Below are 19,936 nucleotides of genomic sequence, written 5' to 3' on the forward strand. Positions count from 1 at the left end.
GTGTTCCTGATGGTTTTCTCCATGATGGCTCTGACCAGTGGTATCCAGTACCTTTTTTGCAGTGAGTATTTATTCCTTATCAAGCCCTGCTTAAGTTACTAAAACACAGAAACACAAACCAACTCTAGTTTAGATTATCTACAGCTGCTCCAGATTGTAGCTCTACTGATAAACATTATCTGGTGTTTTTTGTCATTGTTTTCTGATTTACTCAATGTGACTGCTTGGAATCACAATTCTGATCCTTAGTAAATGTTCTTGTAGTACACTTTAATAAAACAATACTTTTTCTTCAGTATATTTCATATATTTATGATTTGAATGTCTTCACTGTTCATTGTACACTGTACACACATCCTGGTTCTGATCTGCACAAGAGTCACTGGTTTTCCTGTCATTGAGGGAGTTAGCTTCTTTATAATAAGTGTAATGTTGCATCATTAAGACGAATGCCACGAACACTAGAGGTGCTGATAAATCAGCAGAGGTCAATAGATCAACCACTGTCCTCCTCTGATCTGCCATGACAGAGATTTGACTGAAATACCCGTCCAGCATGTCATGGTTGCTCATTATCATTAAACAATGGTCGCCCATCTGTTGCCAATTCTGTGACTTTCTAACAATATTTAGCAAAAAAAGCCCCCAAAAAAACAAACAAAAAAAACCATCCGTTTTTAGACAAAATGTTGGGTTTATGTTGTTCCCCAACCTGCAAGAATCAACCAAAGACACAAATTACTTTTCTGCAGAAGAGGGGAGCAGAGCCCGACGCGGAGAACCGCTGCCAAACTCTGTCTGGGATCAACTCCGCAGGCTCTCAGTCCCCAACTGCCTTTTATTATGTCAATAGACAAAGAAGTAAACTTTTTCACACATTCATGCAAACAATTGACCAATACACTATCCCACAGGATGTTCTGGAAGTCTTCCGCTGATATCCCATTGTTAGGACACAAGGATGACCACTCTCAGGCAATGTTCCCTCTAATTATTCATGTGTCTGGGCATACACACAAGCTTCCTGGGCACACTGAGGACCACTGTGAGCATCATCAGTGTACACGGCGTGGCCACGCACAAGTGTCATAAATCTGGGATCATAGAAAGTTGCATTGCTTATTAAAAAAATCAAATTACATCAGCAATTTTCATTCGTTTGCTATAAGTAAGAGTCCTGCTTCAGCCAGGGTGAGAAATGAGACATTACACCTTTCAGATATAAAAGTTTGTTCATATTAAAACATTCACATTTTGCACAATGAAATGTTTTCTGTAGCTTGTGATGCAGTATAAATTCTCGTAAAATATTTAATTACAGTTTTTTTCACGTCTGCCCTTCTCACGTCTTCTCACTTCTCCAGTGGTTGTTCACTTAGCCCAGGTTGATGGTCAGTCTGCTTCTTGCTTTATGTACTTGAATTCAGCATATTGACTGTTAACGGCCTCCATAATCTGTGGGTGGAGGAGAATGGCCTCATACTTCTCTGCCAGTGTACAAATGTCTGCTTATCCATAGTCAAAAGTCTGAACTCAACATTTCATTATCAAATGCACATCGTTCTTTTCATTTGATTTGATTCCATTTGATCTTAGAAGAAGTGCATTTCTTTTTTTTTTTTACTTTGGCTTGGTGAGTGGATGTCCCACGTAGACATGATAAGGTGATGGCTTTCACGTTTCTTAACTCTACCGCACTATTCTCACCTGCACGGCGCATATGACCAAGGCACGTAACCCACGTACACGCAGCCAATCAGCACATGCTGATTGGCTGTATAGCAAAAGTGAACCGTATCGTATCATTGGATGGATTCCTGTCACTCACTGAGTTCGATCGCAAACTAGTACGGAAAAAAAAAATTATTGGTCCATCGTCAAAACTGATGTCTGAGCTCAATGTCCACTTTACGTTGGACTTTATTTTATGCGCTACATAGATTTTCTTGTGCGCTGAGAATATGTGAGCAATGCGTGATTGCGCAGGCGCGCAGCTTAGAGGGAACATTGCTTTCAGGATACAGATAAAGATCAAAGCAGCTTATGATACAGGAATGTGTAAAACATCTCTAACCCTTAAGGAAAAGCACTTAGATAAGCAGTTAAGAGAATACCATAAAGGAAAGGAGTCAAGAAAACAACACACAGAATAATAATATGAAAACATAACCATTCAAATCAAAGAAAATGTACTTAGATAATGTTCCTAACACAAAAAAAGCAGTTTTAGCTAAAATCAGAAGGTCAAACTTTTTAATTGTTGATCAGCCAGAAAACTGAGATAAACCTTTTGACTAAGTGCTTTTACATTTTTCCGGAACCCTGTCCCCCTGTCCGAGTGGCTGGAGGAAAGTCAGACAACTCTGCTATCACTATGTTGCCACACCCATGATTTGGCCTGAAGCTGAGGTGATTTCCCAAAAAGATTTCTCTTAATTTCTTTTGATATCTTTTATTTCACTGTTCTCAATTAAGAAAACCCAACTCAGTAAATTGATAAAAGAACTATTTACTGTTCTTCACTATTCTCATTAAACACTCCTGTCTGTTTTTCTGTAGATAAACTGTCAGGCCATGGGAGCAACCCTTGCATCAATTTATAGCATGTACTACTACGGCGAGGTTCAGAAACTGATACGTGAGAAAACTGGTAGAGATGAACGAGCATGGCTGGGAGGCTGTAATGCAGAGAAGGTATTTCTGTCAATGTCAATGTCAAATTTATTTATATAGTACTTTAAAACAGGTATAAAACTGCACCAAAGTGCTGCACAGGAACAACGTGTAACACAAATAGATAAAAACAGAATATCAAAAAATTGCTTCAGTTAAAAGCCAACGAATAAAAATGAGTTTTGAGAAGCGATTTAAAATGATCCAGGCTGCTAGCAGATCTAATCTGAAAAGGCAAATTGTTCCATAAATTAGGAGCAACAACAGAAAAAGCCCGATCTCCTTTCCTTAGTCGGGTCCGAGGGACTGTAAGTAAAAGCTGATTGTTTGATCTGAGGGTTCTGGACACAGACTGAAATTTTAAAAGATCCTGAAGATAAGGGGGAGATAACCCATTTAAAACTTTATAAGTTAATAAAAAAATCTTAAAATCTATTCTATACATAACAGGCAGCCAGTGTAAATTGACCAGCATAGGCCTTATATGGTCATGCTTCCTGGTTCCTGTAAGAAGCCTTGCCGCTGCATTCTGGATCATTTGAAGTCGATGAATCTGTGATTTAACCATGCCACTATATAAAGAATTACAATAATCCAGACGAGTGGTAATGAAGGCATGGATCAGTCCTTCAAAGTCCTCAAAACAAAAATAAGATTTGATTTTTGCTAAAATCCATAGGTGATAAAAACTAGATTTAACGACAGAACTAACTTGTTTATCGAGCTTTAAACAGCTATCAAAAGGTCTCACGAAATTGAGCCAAAGAACCCAGAATCTGATCTGGTTTTGTAGTGTAAAGACTTTGGCCAAATAATATAACTTGAGTTTTTCTTTGATTTAGGTGAAGAAGGTTTTGTCCCATCCAAGATTTAACTTCTGCCAAACAATCTGTCAATAGCTGAAGAGATTCATTTTTTCCATTTTTTAGTTTAAGGGGCATATAAATCTGGACGTCATCTGCAAAGCAATGAAAGGAAACGTTAAATTCATGGAAAATCTGACCTAGATGAAATAAATATAAAATGAACAAAATGGGACCTAAAATTGAGCCTTGGGGGACGCCATACTTTCAAGGTTTGGCCCAAGAAAAGCATTGGTCAAGATTAACTGTGAAAGTTCTGTTTTCTAAATAAGATTTGAACCATTCAAATACTGGGCCTCTCAGGCCAACACAATGTTTTAATCTGTTTAAAAGAATCTGATGATCAAAAGTGTCAAATGCAGCGCTCAAATCTAAAAGTAATAAAACCGCAACATTTCTGCCAGTACACTTTATGTTAGTATTTTGTGAAACACTGACTGAAATGTGTAATCTGCTGAACACTATTGTAGGAGGGATCCTGGTGGTGGAGAGGTGATTGTCCTGTGAGCTTCACAAACTGGTGTCGAGGAGAGCCTAATAATGGTGGAGGCAACCAGCACTGTATGCAGATGAACTTTTCAGGTAAAAGAAAATATCGTACATCTGATTTTTCACTTGATGAATGGACTTGTGGGTGAAAAGCTTATTTACTCTCCATGTAAACATTTTTGTAAACGCTCATCTTAAGTTAAATCTGATGTTTTCATACATTTTGCTCAGTTTTGGGGATAAGTAAACTGAATTTGAAGAAAATTACAGAACTGGTTTCTCAAATGGTTTAGTTTACATTTACTGAAAATAAATTATTCTAGTAACTTTAACTATCTTAAAAAGAGAAGTTTGAACTTATTTAACTTCAGACAAGATAAAAATACTGTATGTTTTCCACAGCAGGAGTTTATATTCATTTTTTGTGGCAAGATGATTCATTTCATCATCCTTTCCAATCATTTTCATAATCCTGCATCGATCATCTCTGGGTTTTCACTACGTGATGCTTGACTGATAATTTGTCCTCTTGCTTTTAGATGAAAAATGCTGGGATGACGTGGAGTGTCATTACAAGCTGCCTTCTGTCTGCATCAAGAAACGCAGACAGTGAAGTTACTAAAAAGGCCTGATGTGTTGAACAGAACCAGTGGAGAATCAGAGCTGCTGTTTATGTTTTCCTGCCTTTTTGCAACTTCATAGAAAACCCTAAAGATATTTCTGATTCTTTACTTTCTTTAATTTCTGTCTTTAATGCAACCTAAGCAATGAAGTGACAAGCAAACAGCAGCTGGATTGTCTCTCTGTAATAAAGTCAGACTGAATGAGTTATAAGAAAGAATCTTCTATGCAAAACTTTCTTCTATTCTTTGGCTGAGCAAAAATAAAACTGAAGAATCAAAACAAGATGGTTTATTATGTGTGTTTGTTGTGCTCTGTTTCCTGAATTATTTCTAACACTATCATATGCTAGTTATTACAATATAAATATCACATTATAACAAGTTCTAGTCAAACCTGATGGTTCTTTGCTCATAAAAGCAGAGAAAAGTTGCTTTTTATCACCTGCTGATGTATTTTAGTCTTTACTTTGTTCTGGAGTTTGCTCTCATTGAATCACCAAAAATTTCATTTCAAGTGACATTTTATTGCACTGGAACTAATGAAAGTATGAACGACCTGGTTATGCAATTCTGTGCAATGTTTGTCAGTATCATTTCCTCATGTTGTATCAAGACTAGAAGCTCTATAAATATCTAGTGATTCTGCAGTGAAGGCTACATTGTAGCATTGTAGAAGAATCATCCGTCCTCTTTGCTGGCTAAGAACACGGATCACTCTTCATCAGGTTCGCTGAACAAATTTCTGCTCATCTTTTTTTTCAACATGTTTGAATTTTATTAACACGTATGCTTTATTTCAGTTTGCCTTCAGCTTGCCCCATCACTTCATCTCCATCATGAAGTTGTCGGCTGTGTTCCTGATGGTTTTCTCCATGATGGCTCTGACCAGTGGTTCCGAGAACCGTTTTTGCAGTGAGTATTTCTTCCTGATCAAGCCCTGCTTAAGTTACTAACTCACAGAAACACAAACCAACTCTAGTTTAGATTATCTACAGCTGCTCCAGATTGTAGCTCTACTGATAAACATTATCTGGTTTTTTTTGTCATTGTTTTCTGATTTCCTCAATGTGACTGCTTGGAATCACAATTCTGATCCTTAGTAAATGTGACACATCTTCTTGTAGTACACTTTAATAAAACAATACTTTTTCTTCAGTATATTTCATATATTTATGATTTGAATATCTTCACTGTTCATTGTACACTGTACACACATCCTGGTTGTGATCTGCACAAGAGTCACTGGTTTTCCTGTCATTGAGGGAGTTAGCTTCTTTAAAAACTGTAATGTTGCATCATTAAGACAAATGCCACAAACACTAGAGGTGATGATAAATCAGCAGAGGTCAATAGATCAACCACTGTCCTCCTCTGATCTGCCATGACAGAGATTTGACTGAAATACCCGTCCAGCAGGTCATGGTTGCTCATTTTTATTAAACAACGGTCGCCCATCTGTTGCCAATTCTGTGACTTTCCAATTACATTAAATCAGGGAACACTTAATGTCTTTTATGAATGTTTGTATACCGACTCTGAACTCTGCTGGAGTTCAGAATCTGTAGGTAATTAAAATAAACTGGACAAACCCAAGCCTGGTTGTTTTTGTTTGCATAAACTGTAAGTGTTAACCATTAACCTAGTATGGGTTTTTCATCCAAATTCTGACTTGTGGGCATAAAATTAGGACAGCATCCTTTTTTCTGAGAAACAACTTGTACATCATTTCCATTAATCTAACCACAACTGCCCTACTAAAGTACCAAATGAGGACATAAAGAACAACAAATTGCATGTGGAGGAGGATAAGGCAACCTCAAAAACTGTTTACTGACACACACAAGTTTCTATTTCTACCCAAATGAGGAGTTTGTATTGTTTTTGTTTATTTTATTAACTGCACTTACGCTTAATCCAACCTATTACTCTAACCTTTTACTTTCTAACCTATTACTAGTATGTAATTAAAAATAACCTTTATCAAAACTTAATTCCCAACTTAAATCTAAACCTATGCCTTACAAAGAAGTCCACCATGTTAAGATGAGGTTTGGTCCCCTTAATGCCCATCTGTCTTCACAAAGTCGGTAATGTCCCATATATGGTCCTAAACAAGTACACACACACACACACACACACACACACACACACACACACACACACACACACACACACACACACAACACACACACACACACACACACACACACACACACACACACACACACACACCAACCACCACCACCACCACCACAGAAAAGTCCACCAAGAAAACACCCCCAGCCTTTTAAGCAAAGGACGGACAAAAAGCTGATGACAGTGACTTTGCAGCCAAAACCACAGGCACCTTTTAAAAGCAAACATCAGTGACATTTCCACTTCCTCTTCACAGTCACCACTTATGCATCTTGATTCTGCTTCACTGTAAAACAAAACTCTATATTTAAAGACAAAACTGTCCTCTCCTGTTGAAACTTCTCATAAAATAAATACATCTACTTGAGCACCAAAGAAATCTCGATTTGTTTTTTCCTGAATGCTGGAGACATTTCTCTGAACCGATGTGGTCGGACGCACATCATCTTCTCTGAGGTCAGCGGCTTTTGGAGATTACTCACACAATCCTTTCCATGATAACATCAAGATTTTTCCTCTGGGCTGCAACTACCTGAGTAGCTGTAAAAAAAAAAAAAAAAAACACTAGTGATTAGATCTACACATTTTATGTTTTCAGTTGTAAAACACAGTCTCAAAATAGTTTGTGTATGGTTTTGTTTGTAGGAATGTCATTGATAAACAGGAAGATTTATATATAAAATATATTAATGTCATTTAGCAACAACAAAAACCCTACTCAAGCTTTTTAAATAGATTTGGCATCATTTAATCTTAATTAATAAGCCTCTTGTTCCTAAATATCCCTTTAACAAAAGCAAATAATTTGAAAGTTTTCTCACTATGTGCTAAAATGATTTAAAAGCTGTTTCTTTATTAATAAACTGAAAGGTTATCTTCAAACAAAGGTTCATTGATTCTGTGGTCGCTGCCTTAAGCCTTTATAAATCAGCGACTTCAGCTACAGCTAGCCACTTCCTCCAAAGTGAGCTAACACAAAACACACTGTTACAATACCAACCGTGACATCACTACTATGTATACAGTATGTATAACTATAATTAACCTAATTAATTCCCTACAGCAACACCTCCTGCTGTCTGGTTTCCTTAATTTGTTTGTCTATAGTTGTGATATTGCTTGGAGATTTAAAAACACGGAAGAAATTAGACCTAGAGGGGGGGTGAAATGAAAATCTTTGTGATTTCTATTTAATGGCTACACTGTATGCATAAATACTGTCCAGTTTCTCCATAGGTTGATTATAATTCTAATTTTTTCTTTTCAGATTTTAAAAGTTTCTGAGTAGAAATGAGAACATAAGACGTCGAGGACAGACAGCTTTACCTCTCCTCCTGTCTCTGTATATGAGTCCCAGTAGGATGGTGGACAACAGGTAAGGTTCCCACTATGAGGTGACACAACAGTCTGGAACCAGGAAATGAAACTGGGGCTGTGGGCAAAGCTGAAGATGCTGGTGACAGAGATGCTGTAGATAAAAACAATATTTTCTTTTTAAATTCAAGTGATGGTGTTTATGTAAAAAATATTTTATGGAAATGATCTGACTTCAGACAGCTCTGAAATGGAGGTCTAATAAATCTATCAAATGCTGCAGGGATATGAAGGATTCTCCTCACTCAATTGGATGTCTTGATTGTTTTGGTCACTGAAAACCGTCAGCCAGCTGCTTTCTGATTCTCCAAGCCCTGCGGCGCTGCAGGTGTAGAGCCCCTCATCGGATTTGGAAGCGCTGAGAATGGTCATCTCTCCTGAGCAGTTGCTCCTGATGAGGCGGCCATCTTTGAAGAAGTTGTATTTGTGTTTGGAGGGGTTGGTCTCAGCTTTACAGTACAGGACCGCATCAGCTCCTTCTGACACCGGCATGGCAGGACTCTCCAGAATCACTGTGCGATCTTTGGGGGGAAAATAGGTTTTTGTATTTTGAGCCTTAATATTTCAGATCCACTATGCAGTCACTTTGGCTGAAGTAGTTTTTAATTTAAAGCTACAGCACAGTTTTTTTTTTTACTTGTAACAATCTGGGTTTGGAGCACAAGAAGAAAACATAAAACAACAAGAATCCTTACTTTAAAGTGAGAAAATACAGGAAGGCAATAATATTAATAAATGTTCAACATGCTTTTAGTCAAAGGCAACTCTCAAGAAGTATAAAAACTGAATCCTGAAGAAAGGAAGGAAGGAAGGAAGGAAGGACAGAACGAAAAATAGATAGATAGATGCATGGATGGATGAGTTTTTCATATCTTTCTAGAACATTAATCCTTTAATTCTGGAAAATTAACCTTCTATCTCCAGGTGACAGAAGGTTGACTTTGTAACCGTCTTTATGTGGCTCTTAAAGTCCATCGCTACATTGTGATTTTAGGCTAGATTTCTAGTTTCCGGATGTAATAACTGAAGCTCTCTGTTGACTCTACATCCAAAAATAACAACTTGAGAAAATTGAATAAAGTTATTCCACATCCAGACTTTAATTTGTTCTACTGATCTACTCAAAGCTTTAATGGGTTCATAATTACCTGGTGACATTGTAAAGTAGAGCTGTACATCATCTGCATAATTTATTTATTAGAACTAGTAGAAAAATGAGGGGCTCCAAAATGGAACCTAGGGGAACTCCAGATCCAGGCCATATCTACATTTTGTTCTTTGATTTTACTTTTGTGGCTTCGTTTGGACATTTCTGTAGGTAATTTTCCACTTTTGTTGCACTTCGTTCCAATCAAGTTTACGGCTAACAAGAAACAGGAAGTGAAAATGTTTAACAGCAACATCAGAAAGGTAAACTGTGTTAGAAGAAAATAATGGTCAGACTGTTGTATTGTATGCATAATATGCACAATAACAGGTTAGTTTCATTCATGTGCTTTCAGTCATCTTTTTAATAAAAGCCAAATGATCGAAAACGTATAAAAAACACAGTTTGAATTTTTTTGGCACAGAAAAGACAAAATAAGCTTCAAATAAGGATCAAAACAGTCGCCATTTTGCAGAAGGTCATCAAAACCCAAACTGACAGATTTCTAGAATTTATTTCTAAACATCCCACTGTACCTGTGATGGTGATGTTGACCTCATTGCTTCGCTCCCCTGTGTCCAGCTCACACCAGTAGACCCCGTGTCGGTGGGGTAGGTGTTGCCAATGGTGCAGGTGGACGCCACCGAGGGGTAGCCCCAGCCGGAGTTGCACGGCCTGACCCCGCCGTCTGAAGTCTTCTCTTCACCTTCCAGCCGGTGGAGTTGATCGGATCCTTGCAGCTCAGGGCGACTGAGTCGTACCGGAAGAACTGGGAGCGGTCAGGGCTGACCTGGAGGCAGGCTGAGGCGGATCAGACGGCTCACATCAGCAATACATTCAGGAAAATATCATTTTAGACACAATCAAACTAATTGATCGAAATAGAGAACTGATGAGAGGATGAAGTGGAATTCAAACTCACAATGTCGCATTAGGAACAAAAAACAGAGCAAAACTCATTGACTATAAGACAAAACTGAAGAAATCAACAAATAAAAAATGGTGAGCAGTTGAAACAGAAAAAATAACAGAGGAAGTTGCACAGACAGTATGAAACGAAACTGCTCTAGAAAATCAACGTGAACATTGAGAGGAAAAAAGAAAATGTGCTGGAAAATATTTGTATACAGTTTTATCAGAAAAACATACAATCAGTTTAGGACATAATGAGAGATTACAAACAGACAAAAGGTTGGAAAATGTTTTTCACTCAGCATCAGGCAGAACTCTGTTACCAGCATCCTGTCTGACCGTCGACTGACTGAAAAACACGCTTTTCACTTCCTTTGTGAGAAGCAAAGATCTGCAGAGGCTACTGAAGGTGTCGGATACATGCATTCCTTTCTGAAAATGAAGGTTCACAGAACAAACTGTACAAACTATTCCAACTAGGAATGGTTCTTTATTGAGGGTTAATTTACTGTGTATTGTATTTAATTTGTATTTTTTTTGTATTCTTTTGCGTATGCTTACTGTGTGCCACTTTTTTGCCTGTGAGCTGCTGGTAACTTTAATTTCCTGAGGGAGTCTTCCCAAGGGATCAATAAAGTACAAGTCTAAGTCTAAGTCTAAATCCAATACAGCACAAATGTCTGAAGAAAGGGTGCCAGAGAGCTAGATTTTCTACATTTTCTCTGAGAGAAAGCAGCAGACTTGAAGCTACCACTTGCAACAAAGATTAAAACATCTTCATTGACATAAGTGACAGAAACTGCTTTAAAATGAAAGAAAAACTAATACAGTCCCTGGTTTAGAGGAAGTTCTAACACTTTCTCAGTCGTGGCAGGATGAGCCTTATGCAGGTCAGCAGGTGTTTGTCAGGCATAGTGGATCTGTACTTTAATTAGACCATCTTCACATGGAGAATGCAGGCCTACAAATACCACAAGATGCTAACACACACACACACAACACCCTGGATTGCCCTGGATTTCATTTGTGAGTTAGCATCTCGTTTTCAACAACAGAGACAGGCAGGTGGAAAAACGGGAAGTTATTCAGAAGGCAGGCAGATTGTGTTTGACATCCAGACCAAATGGGAAGCACAAATAGTCAAGCTTCAAGATAAGCACAAATAGTCAAGCTTCAAGATGGAAAAAGTGAATTCAAACTGTCTGAATACACTGATGGTATCAAGCAGAGCATCAGGCAGAACATCAACACCATAACCTTACATGAACGTTACGGTGTTGCATCAGTTGTAACTTGCTGATCATGCTAAATATCTGGAACTTGTAGTTCTGTGTTCAGCTGTTTCCATCTATAACTGAAAATCCAGAGAAAATATTGACTTTTGAAATGCAACTTTATCCAAATGTTTATTTTATTTATTCTTGTTCATTTGCATTTGTGTAGAAACAAATACATGAGAGAAACCTGCAGCTTAATAACACATATACATAACAAACATCAACAAATGGACACAAAGGATGTGTCCTTTGGATGTGTACCAGCACCATGGATGAACAAATACATTATTAATACAGTATCACAATTAAATAAACATCAATAATTGGGAATAAAACAGTTTTTAAATAGAGCAGTCAACCAAACACTTTACCTGACAGGGGTTCATGTGCATACTGTCAGCAATTTCTGAGCAAGAGTCAAGGTCATTTCTGAAAATATAATGCCTTAAAAACTTTTAAGTTTTAAGGTACGTTTTAAAGTTGACCAAACTTTACAAACTTGGTTCTTGGAAAACCAGAACCAATGCTGTATATAATATAAACATCATAATGCTAATCATAGCATTCTTTTTTCCTCAAGTTCATGTATGACAAATGTCAGACTTTACAATAAGTAACAATAATGTAAAGATAAATATAAAAATATACATATGTTCCTACAATAAAAAACATTTACAAAAAATAGTCACCAGCTTTTCTTTCTAAAAATGTCAAACTGGCTCAAGTGCAGCAAGTGATTCCTCCCTTGTAAATAAATCCCTGAGAAAAAAGATGCGATAGGTCATAAAAATACAAGTTTCATGTTCGTTACTTTTGACTCCAGCTTTTCTTCCAGACGTCCAAAGTTAGTCTTTAAGGCCGACATCGTCCATAATCATTCCTCTAACTTTACACCTGAGTATTTATTACAAGGCCTCTGGAGAACTGAATGGGTAAGATTCAAACCGTTCATCCAGTGGATATGCTGGAGCATTGAAAACATGCAGCCCTTAAAGAAAGGCAAACATCAACCACACTGACCCTTCAGACAGTCCGCACTCAGACGCTCGCTGGCGAGAGCTAAAAACGTCCAGAGCCTGATGTACAGCAGGTCATTAATGTTTTTTTTTTTTGTTTTAAGCTAAGAATATATTTAGGTAGGAGTGATGGCTCTGTTAGGTTTATGTTACAACATTCAACAGGATTTATATTTACTGAACTTCAAAAACTAAAATGGCCTTTAATACAGTAGAGGTGCTAAAAGTGTTCATGACACAGTGACCACAACTTTGTCTGTGCTTATTAAAACTGGTAAACTTATTGAAAAAGTAACTGAAAATACATTTAAATGCTTAATATCTGGCATTATATTCCTCTAACTTCTCTAAAAGGTTTGCTTTGCTCAGTAAGCTGTGCAACATATTCTGTCTTAAACCTTCTGAAACCGTTCCTGTAAAAATCAACACCTTCACCTGGATTTGGCTGACATATATTTGCACACAGTCATCAGCTCTGATTATTGAACAGAATCATGTTTCTTAATGGTTTTAAAGAATTGTGTTCAAAAAAAAAATTAATTATGAGTTAATTCATGATTGAAGCTGTTTGTTTTCTTTAGGTTAAAAATTAAACATGCGCCTTTGTTAAGATTATTTGGAAACATATTTGTCAGATGTCTTCAAGTTTTGGTTGAATTTTTCTGGCACACAGATTTTTACAGATTGGGTCACAGCAGCACCAGAAGAGCTGATGAACTGAAGACATCTGCTCTGCTAGTGTTTCAATGTGCTTGTTCAAGCCACTCTTTCAGGAAAATGAAGGACATGTTTTAGGTTTTCCAGTAACTTGACTTGTTAAGAATTTCAGGTTAGGATCGTTTGTTTCTTTTTGTTCATTCATGCTGTTTAGTTTGTTGTCCGTTATGCTTTGCTGGATTAAGGAGTCAGGAGAGTCACTTTCTTTGATTTGGTCCGAGTTGATGGTCATCTGTAGTTTCGTCCCTCTCTCTGTGTGAAAACATTAAATATCAACAGTGTTTCATAGATTCTCTCATTGGACAGTCATTGCATGAGTCAAAAAATGAACAATAGGTTTGTTCAGTTCTCATATATTTCTGATCTGACTGACACCAGCTCTGGATAAAATAAATTTATGAACAAACTGTCTCTTATATCAGGTCCACTCAAACATTAGACATTTTTAAAACCACTTAAAAGTCTCAGTTTCATTCTTTGGGTTTTAATCCGAATCAGTTTTGTCTTAATTCTGTTATTTCTTACCTAAGTTTATCCTTTTTACATGTCTTTTCTTAAATTGTTTGTATGTCATTTATTAATTATATACTTTGGTTGTTAGCTGCTGGTTTTGAGATCTTCTCCACGCAGCAGATCTATGCTGCTGCATCTATACATTCACCGGCCACTTTATTAGGTACACCCTGATAGTACCGGGTTGGACCCTTTTACTTCCTTAATCCTTCATGGTACTGGAAACATTCCTCAGAGAATCGGGTCCATATTGACCTGATAGATGCTGCAGATCCATGACATGAATCTCCCACCACATCCCAAAGGTTTCTGTTGGATCTGGTGGCTGTGGAGTCATTCCAGTTCAGTGAACTCATTGTCCAAGAAACCAGTCTGAGATGATTGGTGCTTATGACATGGTGTGTTATCCTGATGGAAGTAGCCATGGTCTTCTGGTCAGCAGCAATACTCAGGTAGGCTGTGATGCTCAGTTGGTACTAATGGGCCCAAAGTACCAGGAAAATATCCTCCACACCATGACATCATCACCACCAGCCTGAACTGTTAACACAAGGCAGGATGGATTCATGCTTCCTCTTGTTGAGGCCAAATTCTGGCCCTTCAATCCGAATGTGGCAGCAGAAATCCAGACTCACCAGACCGGACGACGTTTTCTGATCTTCTATTGTCCAGTTTTGGTGAGTCTGTGTGAATTGGAGCCGGTTTCCTGTTCTTAGCTGACAGGAGTGGCGCCGCTGTGGTCTTCTGCTGCTGTAGCTCAGCCGCCTCAAGGTTTGACATGTTGTGTGTTCAGAGCTGCTCTTCTGCAGGCCTTGGTTCAATCGGTGGTTATTTGAGTTGCTGTTGTCATTCAATCAGCTTGAGCCAGTGTGGCCGTTCACCTCTGACCTCTGGCATCAACAACGTCTTCGTTCCCACAGAACTGAGGCTCAATGGATATTTTCTCTTTTCGGCCCATTCTGTGTAAAACCTACAGATGGTTGCATGAAAACCTCAGCAGATCAGGAGTTTCTGAAATACTCGGTCCAGCCCGTCAGGAACCAACAACCATAACACATTCAGTCACTTACATCACTTTTCATCCTCGTCTTGATGCTCGATTTGAACTGCAGCAGATAGTCTTGGCCATTTCTACATCCCTAAATGCATTGAGTCGCTGCCATGTGATTGGCTGACAGGTGTACCCAATGAAGTGGCCGGTGAGTGTGTAAATATAATACAATATATAAATAATCTATTGGAGCTTGTCTGCCATGTTGTTTCACTCATAGATTTGTATTTTTTTAACGTGATTTAAAATGACAACTTACCAGAACTGGAGCGTTTCTTGCAGAAATACCAATACAAAATAAAACCCGTCAGACACAATATCACTGTTGTTGCTACTGAGATTGAAATGACTGTAGTGTGGGATTCCTTCCAGAGACCTGCAGTGAAACATGTGATAAAAATCAACCCTAAATATACCCAAGATTTATTTTTTAAAGAATTTGTATTATGTCCTTTTTTTTGTTTCTTCTTTGTAAAACAGACAACAACACATTTACTCTGCACCAGTAAACCAATGGCTTCGCATTCGTGGTCAAACATGTAAAAACATCCTGAATTTGTTCAGTCAGTTCAATTAGTGAGTTTAAACAGCCAAAGTAACACAAATAGAAAATAAACTAAACTGATCATGTTGGTCAAATATGTACAAAATAAACGTCAACAAACCTTTGAAATGGTTCAGAAATTAGAAATTCTACATATAATGTAAAATAAATAAACTATGATGTCACTCAGAGCACAAAGCATAGAAATAGACTGAATAGATCTGCCCTCATGGAGTGGCCACATTGTCACTGATATTAATATTGGATCATGCATCTCTCGTTTAAAGCATGTTTTAATAAGTTGACATCATCCAGCATCATGTAAAGAAATAAATTATTGCCTAAGATGGAAAAATCATTTAAAAAATGATTGAAAATGAAAACTATCATATTTGTACCTGGAAGGAGTATTTCTGCCACCTTGCTTTGATTCCTCTCTGTCTGCTGGACTCTGCAAAAACCCTGTAATGAATTAAATAACATGTAACAAAATTAGCAGCTTTTTCTGAGAAATGTTGGTATTAACAACACAAAGAATTGCAGTAAAATTGAAAGTGCCCAAGTAGATCTTAGAGACATTTAGTGAAACAAACAGTTTAATTGCCGAATTGAAATAATGCTGATCTAATAATAATGTAAAAATCCTTCATTCTGGACACCAGTGAGGCATTAGCTCCCTCTAGTGGTTGGCATAAAAAGAGATGCTCATGCTCCAAAACACTTTTATCACATTTATCCGTCAGTCTGTTCAAACACCACCAGGAATAAAGAGACTCTAAAGGTAACTCACCTGCTTACTGCTTTTAGCAGGGTGACATTTTGCTTCGTGTTGTAACATCCTCTGGGATCTTCTTCTTGTTTCGCCGGTTCTTCAGTCAATCTGTTTCCTTCATTGTCCAGGATCGTCATAAGCGGCGCTGGCCTCCAGCAGAGGGCTTTGCACTCAACGGTCACTTCTCCGCCGTCGGTAGAAACCACAGAAAGCTTCGGCTCAGACCACGAATCTGTGGAGACAGAGATCACAGACCATCACTACCACTGCTGTGAAGAGTGTTTAAAAGAAAAAAAATCACCAACTCAAAGGGAGAGTTTCCTCTGTTACTTGCTGATATGTATAGATTGGAGACAGTGAAGTGTGGGCCTGTAATCCCGGTATTTAAAAATGGGTCTTATTTCAACTACTTATTGCTGTCTGTCTTTATATTCCCAATGTATTTGTCTGTTTGATACATTTAATGTGACTTATTTCTGATCGGCCATAAGTATGCAGAGAAAATGCAGAGGCAGAAAGCATCATGCCTCACTGACAGGGGGCAGTGTTGAGCCCCACAGACACAACAAGCAAGAGATGTTCTTGAAGAGAACCGTTCAAGGTCACGCTCTTCAGCTGCCAGATACTTGAAAGTGAAAGAAAAATGAGAAACAAGGATGTCATTTGTTTTCTTTTTAACTGAATGAAAGAAATATTTGACATTGTAAAATAATCAGTTTTAATCAGAAGAGAGGTCAGCCAAATGAAACATTTGACCTTATTAAATATTATTTTATCTTTCTTGTAATCATGTTGTTAGACACTTTATTTAGGTGTGATCAGAATTAAAATACAGCTTCTATGTTGGATTGAGGATTGGTGCATTTGAGCTGGTAGAGTCTCACTGCATGTCACTGATTTGAGCCCATAAGTCCAAATCATGACACAATTCTTTTTCTTCTCTAAAACAACAAAATATTGGACTCCTGCTTACAGCAAAAAAGGTTTTCCCCAGTTGTCAAGATCATAGATGAAGCCCTTTGTAACTTTGATTTTAACAGATGCTATTAGAATAAAAATGACATACTGCGCTGCGTTAACTCTCCATCAATAACAGAGGAGTTACCAAACAAAAGTGACTGAAAGAAACGTACCAACCACCAGCTCCACTCGTTTGTTCTTTGGTTCCGTTCTTTTGGATGACCAAACATTGGTACGTTCCGGAGTCGGACAGCTTCAGTTTGGAGATTCTCAGTGAGTAGTTCCCGTTTTGCAGCCGTTTCAAGATGAGGTTCGTCCGGTACTCGAAGTCTGGATCCTTCATCCCGAAGGTCTCGCAGCCGTCGCGGTACAAGAAGACGATTACTGGCTTGGACCCTTCCACCACTTTGGACCACTCCACTGTGGGAATGTCTTCATTAGCTGGGATGTTGAAGGTGCAGGGAAGGATGACGTCTCCATCAGCAAAAGCATCGACTTGATTAGATTGAGCATCTGTGGAAGAAACTCCTGCAAAAATGAGCATCACTAGCAGATTACTGACTTTTCCAGACAAAACCAAAATATTAGCCGCATCGGAAACATTTATTGACATCATAAACATGATGTTATGATCATAAAGGAGTCTTTATGAATGTTGTCATGAAATATCATTCAGTAAATAATGACACTTGTAATGCAAGTTAACACATCTAATGGGCTTTTAGTGCAATTTTGCATTAAAAGAGTCATATTTATCTAATAACGTTTCATCACAACAGCCAGACGTTTATGAAGACTCCTTCATTTTTATGATGGGGTGTTGTAAACACCCCATCAAATAAAAACGTTACCACAGCATCGGCTGATTAGGCATAATAAAACTGAAAGTAAAGATGGGATTTTTCAATCATCTATGAATTAATTTACAATTAATTATCAACCTAAACTCCAACTATAGGGGTTTTCAGGGTTAATCACAATTAGCAGGGAAATTTGTGGAGGGAGCTAAAAATTAGGATGAGGACACAACTTGATCAGACTGAAATGTAAACACAGGACATGTGTGTTAAATGGACTAAATAGATACATAAAAAAACCCATCACAATTGTGCACAAATTGTGAAACTGGTGGTGAACTTGGAGTCAAGAGCCATAGAGAGGAAGCAGAAGAAACTCCTCATACCCTTTGAGTCACAGTTAGTTTTTACGCTTCCAGGTTTATATAAAGTTATCTGAATAACATCTCATCTGACGTCACATTGTTTTAAAAGGAAAAGAGAAAGCAACAGCTTGCGGTGAGAACAATAGACTATTATTAGCGCACATTTACACAGTCAAAATGAATCATGGAGTACAAACCAATATTTTACTCCTGATTCGTCAATAATCAATAATAGAGGCGATTTAATGATCATTAAGCTCCTTCTGCTGTCATTTAACTCCTTGGTCCTTATCAATAGATACAACTTTATGTAATCGATCACTAACAAAAGACGTTATCGGATGACTGAGCAAATTCTCCACAGATCGTCTCTGAAACTACAGGAAAAAAACATTTATGACCTCTGACCCCTTACCTGAGAATAACAGCGACAGTCCAACCAGGAAGAGATGCAAATACATCACCGAGGATGAAAACGGAGTTCCTGTCTTTTACAGGAGATACAGCAGCAGGATTCATTCACAATCAGAACCAGACAGGAACTGAGACTTCCGCAAAAAAAACTTTATTACAAAAATGCATTCCGGAAAATGATTCATTCATGTACTCGATTCTTGCATTTCTCACGAAACATTTAAAATTGATCAGTAATAGTGACGATTTAATGGTCATTAAGCTCCTTCTGCTGTCATTTAACTTCTGGTAGTGAAGTGCTTGGTTTCAATTTGTCAGTATAAATCAAAGGTAAACCATGAAAACTGAGATTTATGGGTTATTTAATTCAATGGTGCGTCATGCTGCTTTCACTGCAGTCGGACATAACAGCTTCTCTCTCTCTATCTATCTATCTATCTATCTATCTATCTATCTATCTATCTATCTATCTATCTATCTATCTATCTATCTATCTATCTATCTATCTATCTATCTATCTATCTATCTATCTATCTATCTATCTATCTATCTATCTATCTATCTATCTATCTATCTATCTATCTATCTATCTTTTTACTCTTATAAGATTATTAAAAGAACAAAATATTTAATTCTTATTTAGTCCCACACAAATCTCAGTTTAATCTCAGAGTCAAACATTTATTTCATATCCTTTATGTAACCCGAGTGTAATTTTAAACCTTCATTTCCTCTGATTTTCTACTCTTTTGCCTTTTAGCCTCAAATCTCGCGATGTTTTAATAGTATTATGAGTGATTCTCGCGAGATTATCATTTAGCCAATCGCGGTTGAGTACTGGGGTCACATGTACCTTTCAGTTTACCGGCTAGGTATATTAGCTAGCGGAAGGCCGTGAAGGGTAGAACGCGTTGGAAGGAGCAGAGCTGGCAGGAGCCCATTATTGTGAGCCGGGAAAGGGAGATGAAAAAGATCCGGTAGTATGACGCAAAACTGCGGAACTGGCCAGGTGGATGGTGAGCTATGAGACGAGGCCTAGAGCCAAGAAAGATTTCACCTGTTGATGACAGAAGACTGCTTACTTCTCCTACCCAGCTGGTAGGAATCCTACAAAGGACTCTGTTCCTTCTTTGATTGGACTTTCATTTACCCAGGACGTGAACCACGCCCTGGATACTCGCCTTGTTTGCGAGCCTGATTAATCCCCATTCGGGGTGGATGGACTAAGGAGTTGTAAGATGAACTTTGGGAACGATTGATTAATTTGTTTTTTCCCCTTTGTTGTGTTTCTTC

The 19,936-nt window shown here is 37.9% G+C and overlaps 2 protein-coding genes and 2 long non-coding RNA genes across 4 annotated transcripts; 2 read left to right on the forward strand and 2 right to left on the reverse strand.

The window, feature by feature from the left end:
• Positions 1 to 2,334: 2,334 nt before the first annotated feature.
• On the forward strand, positions 2,335 to 4,914 carry LOC129376770 (ladderlectin-like). The gene is made up of 4 exons (XM_055056339.1): positions 2,335 to 2,409; positions 2,560 to 2,694; positions 4,007 to 4,118; positions 4,565 to 4,914. The coding sequence occupies exons 1-4, from the start codon at positions 2,389 to 2,391 to the stop codon at positions 4,636 to 4,638; spliced, it is 342 nt and encodes a 113-aa protein (XP_054912314.1). The 5' UTR covers positions 2,335 to 2,388; the 3' UTR covers positions 4,639 to 4,914.
• A 401-nt stretch (positions 4,915 to 5,315) lies between these two features.
• LOC129376672 (uncharacterized) lies at positions 5,316 to 8,153 on the forward strand. Its single transcript, XR_008607796.1, has 3 exons — positions 5,316 to 5,373; positions 5,449 to 5,560; positions 8,052 to 8,153. It is a non-coding gene; the product is annotated as an uncharacterized LOC129376672 (long non-coding RNA).
• Positions 8,154 to 12,516: 4,363 nt separating this feature from the next.
• LOC129376660 (uncharacterized) lies at positions 12,517 to 15,798 on the reverse strand. The gene is made up of 3 exons (XR_008607792.1): positions 15,734 to 15,798; positions 15,051 to 15,167; positions 12,517 to 13,479 (listed from the first exon to the last, which is right to left on the reverse strand). It is a non-coding gene; the product is annotated as an uncharacterized LOC129376660 (long non-coding RNA).
• A 206-nt stretch (positions 15,799 to 16,004) lies between these two features.
• On the reverse strand, positions 16,005 to 18,690 carry LOC129376484 (butyrophilin subfamily 1 member A1-like). The gene is made up of 4 exons (XM_055056102.1): positions 18,645 to 18,690; positions 17,245 to 17,595; positions 16,126 to 16,339; positions 16,005 to 16,014 (listed from the first exon to the last, which is right to left on the reverse strand). Exons 1-4 carry the CDS (start codon positions 18,688 to 18,690, stop codon positions 16,005 to 16,007), a joined length of 621 nt encoding a protein of 206 aa, XP_054912077.1.
• Between the last annotated feature and the right edge of the window lie 1,246 nt (positions 18,691 to 19,936).

The sequence above is a fragment of the Poeciliopsis prolifica genome, unplaced genomic scaffold (assembly GCF_027474105.1).
Source record: "Poeciliopsis prolifica strain line A6 unplaced genomic scaffold, Auburn_PproV2 SCAFFOLD044, whole genome shotgun sequence".
NCBI classification, from domain to species: domain Eukaryota; kingdom Metazoa; phylum Chordata; class Actinopteri; order Cyprinodontiformes; family Poeciliidae; genus Poeciliopsis; species Poeciliopsis prolifica.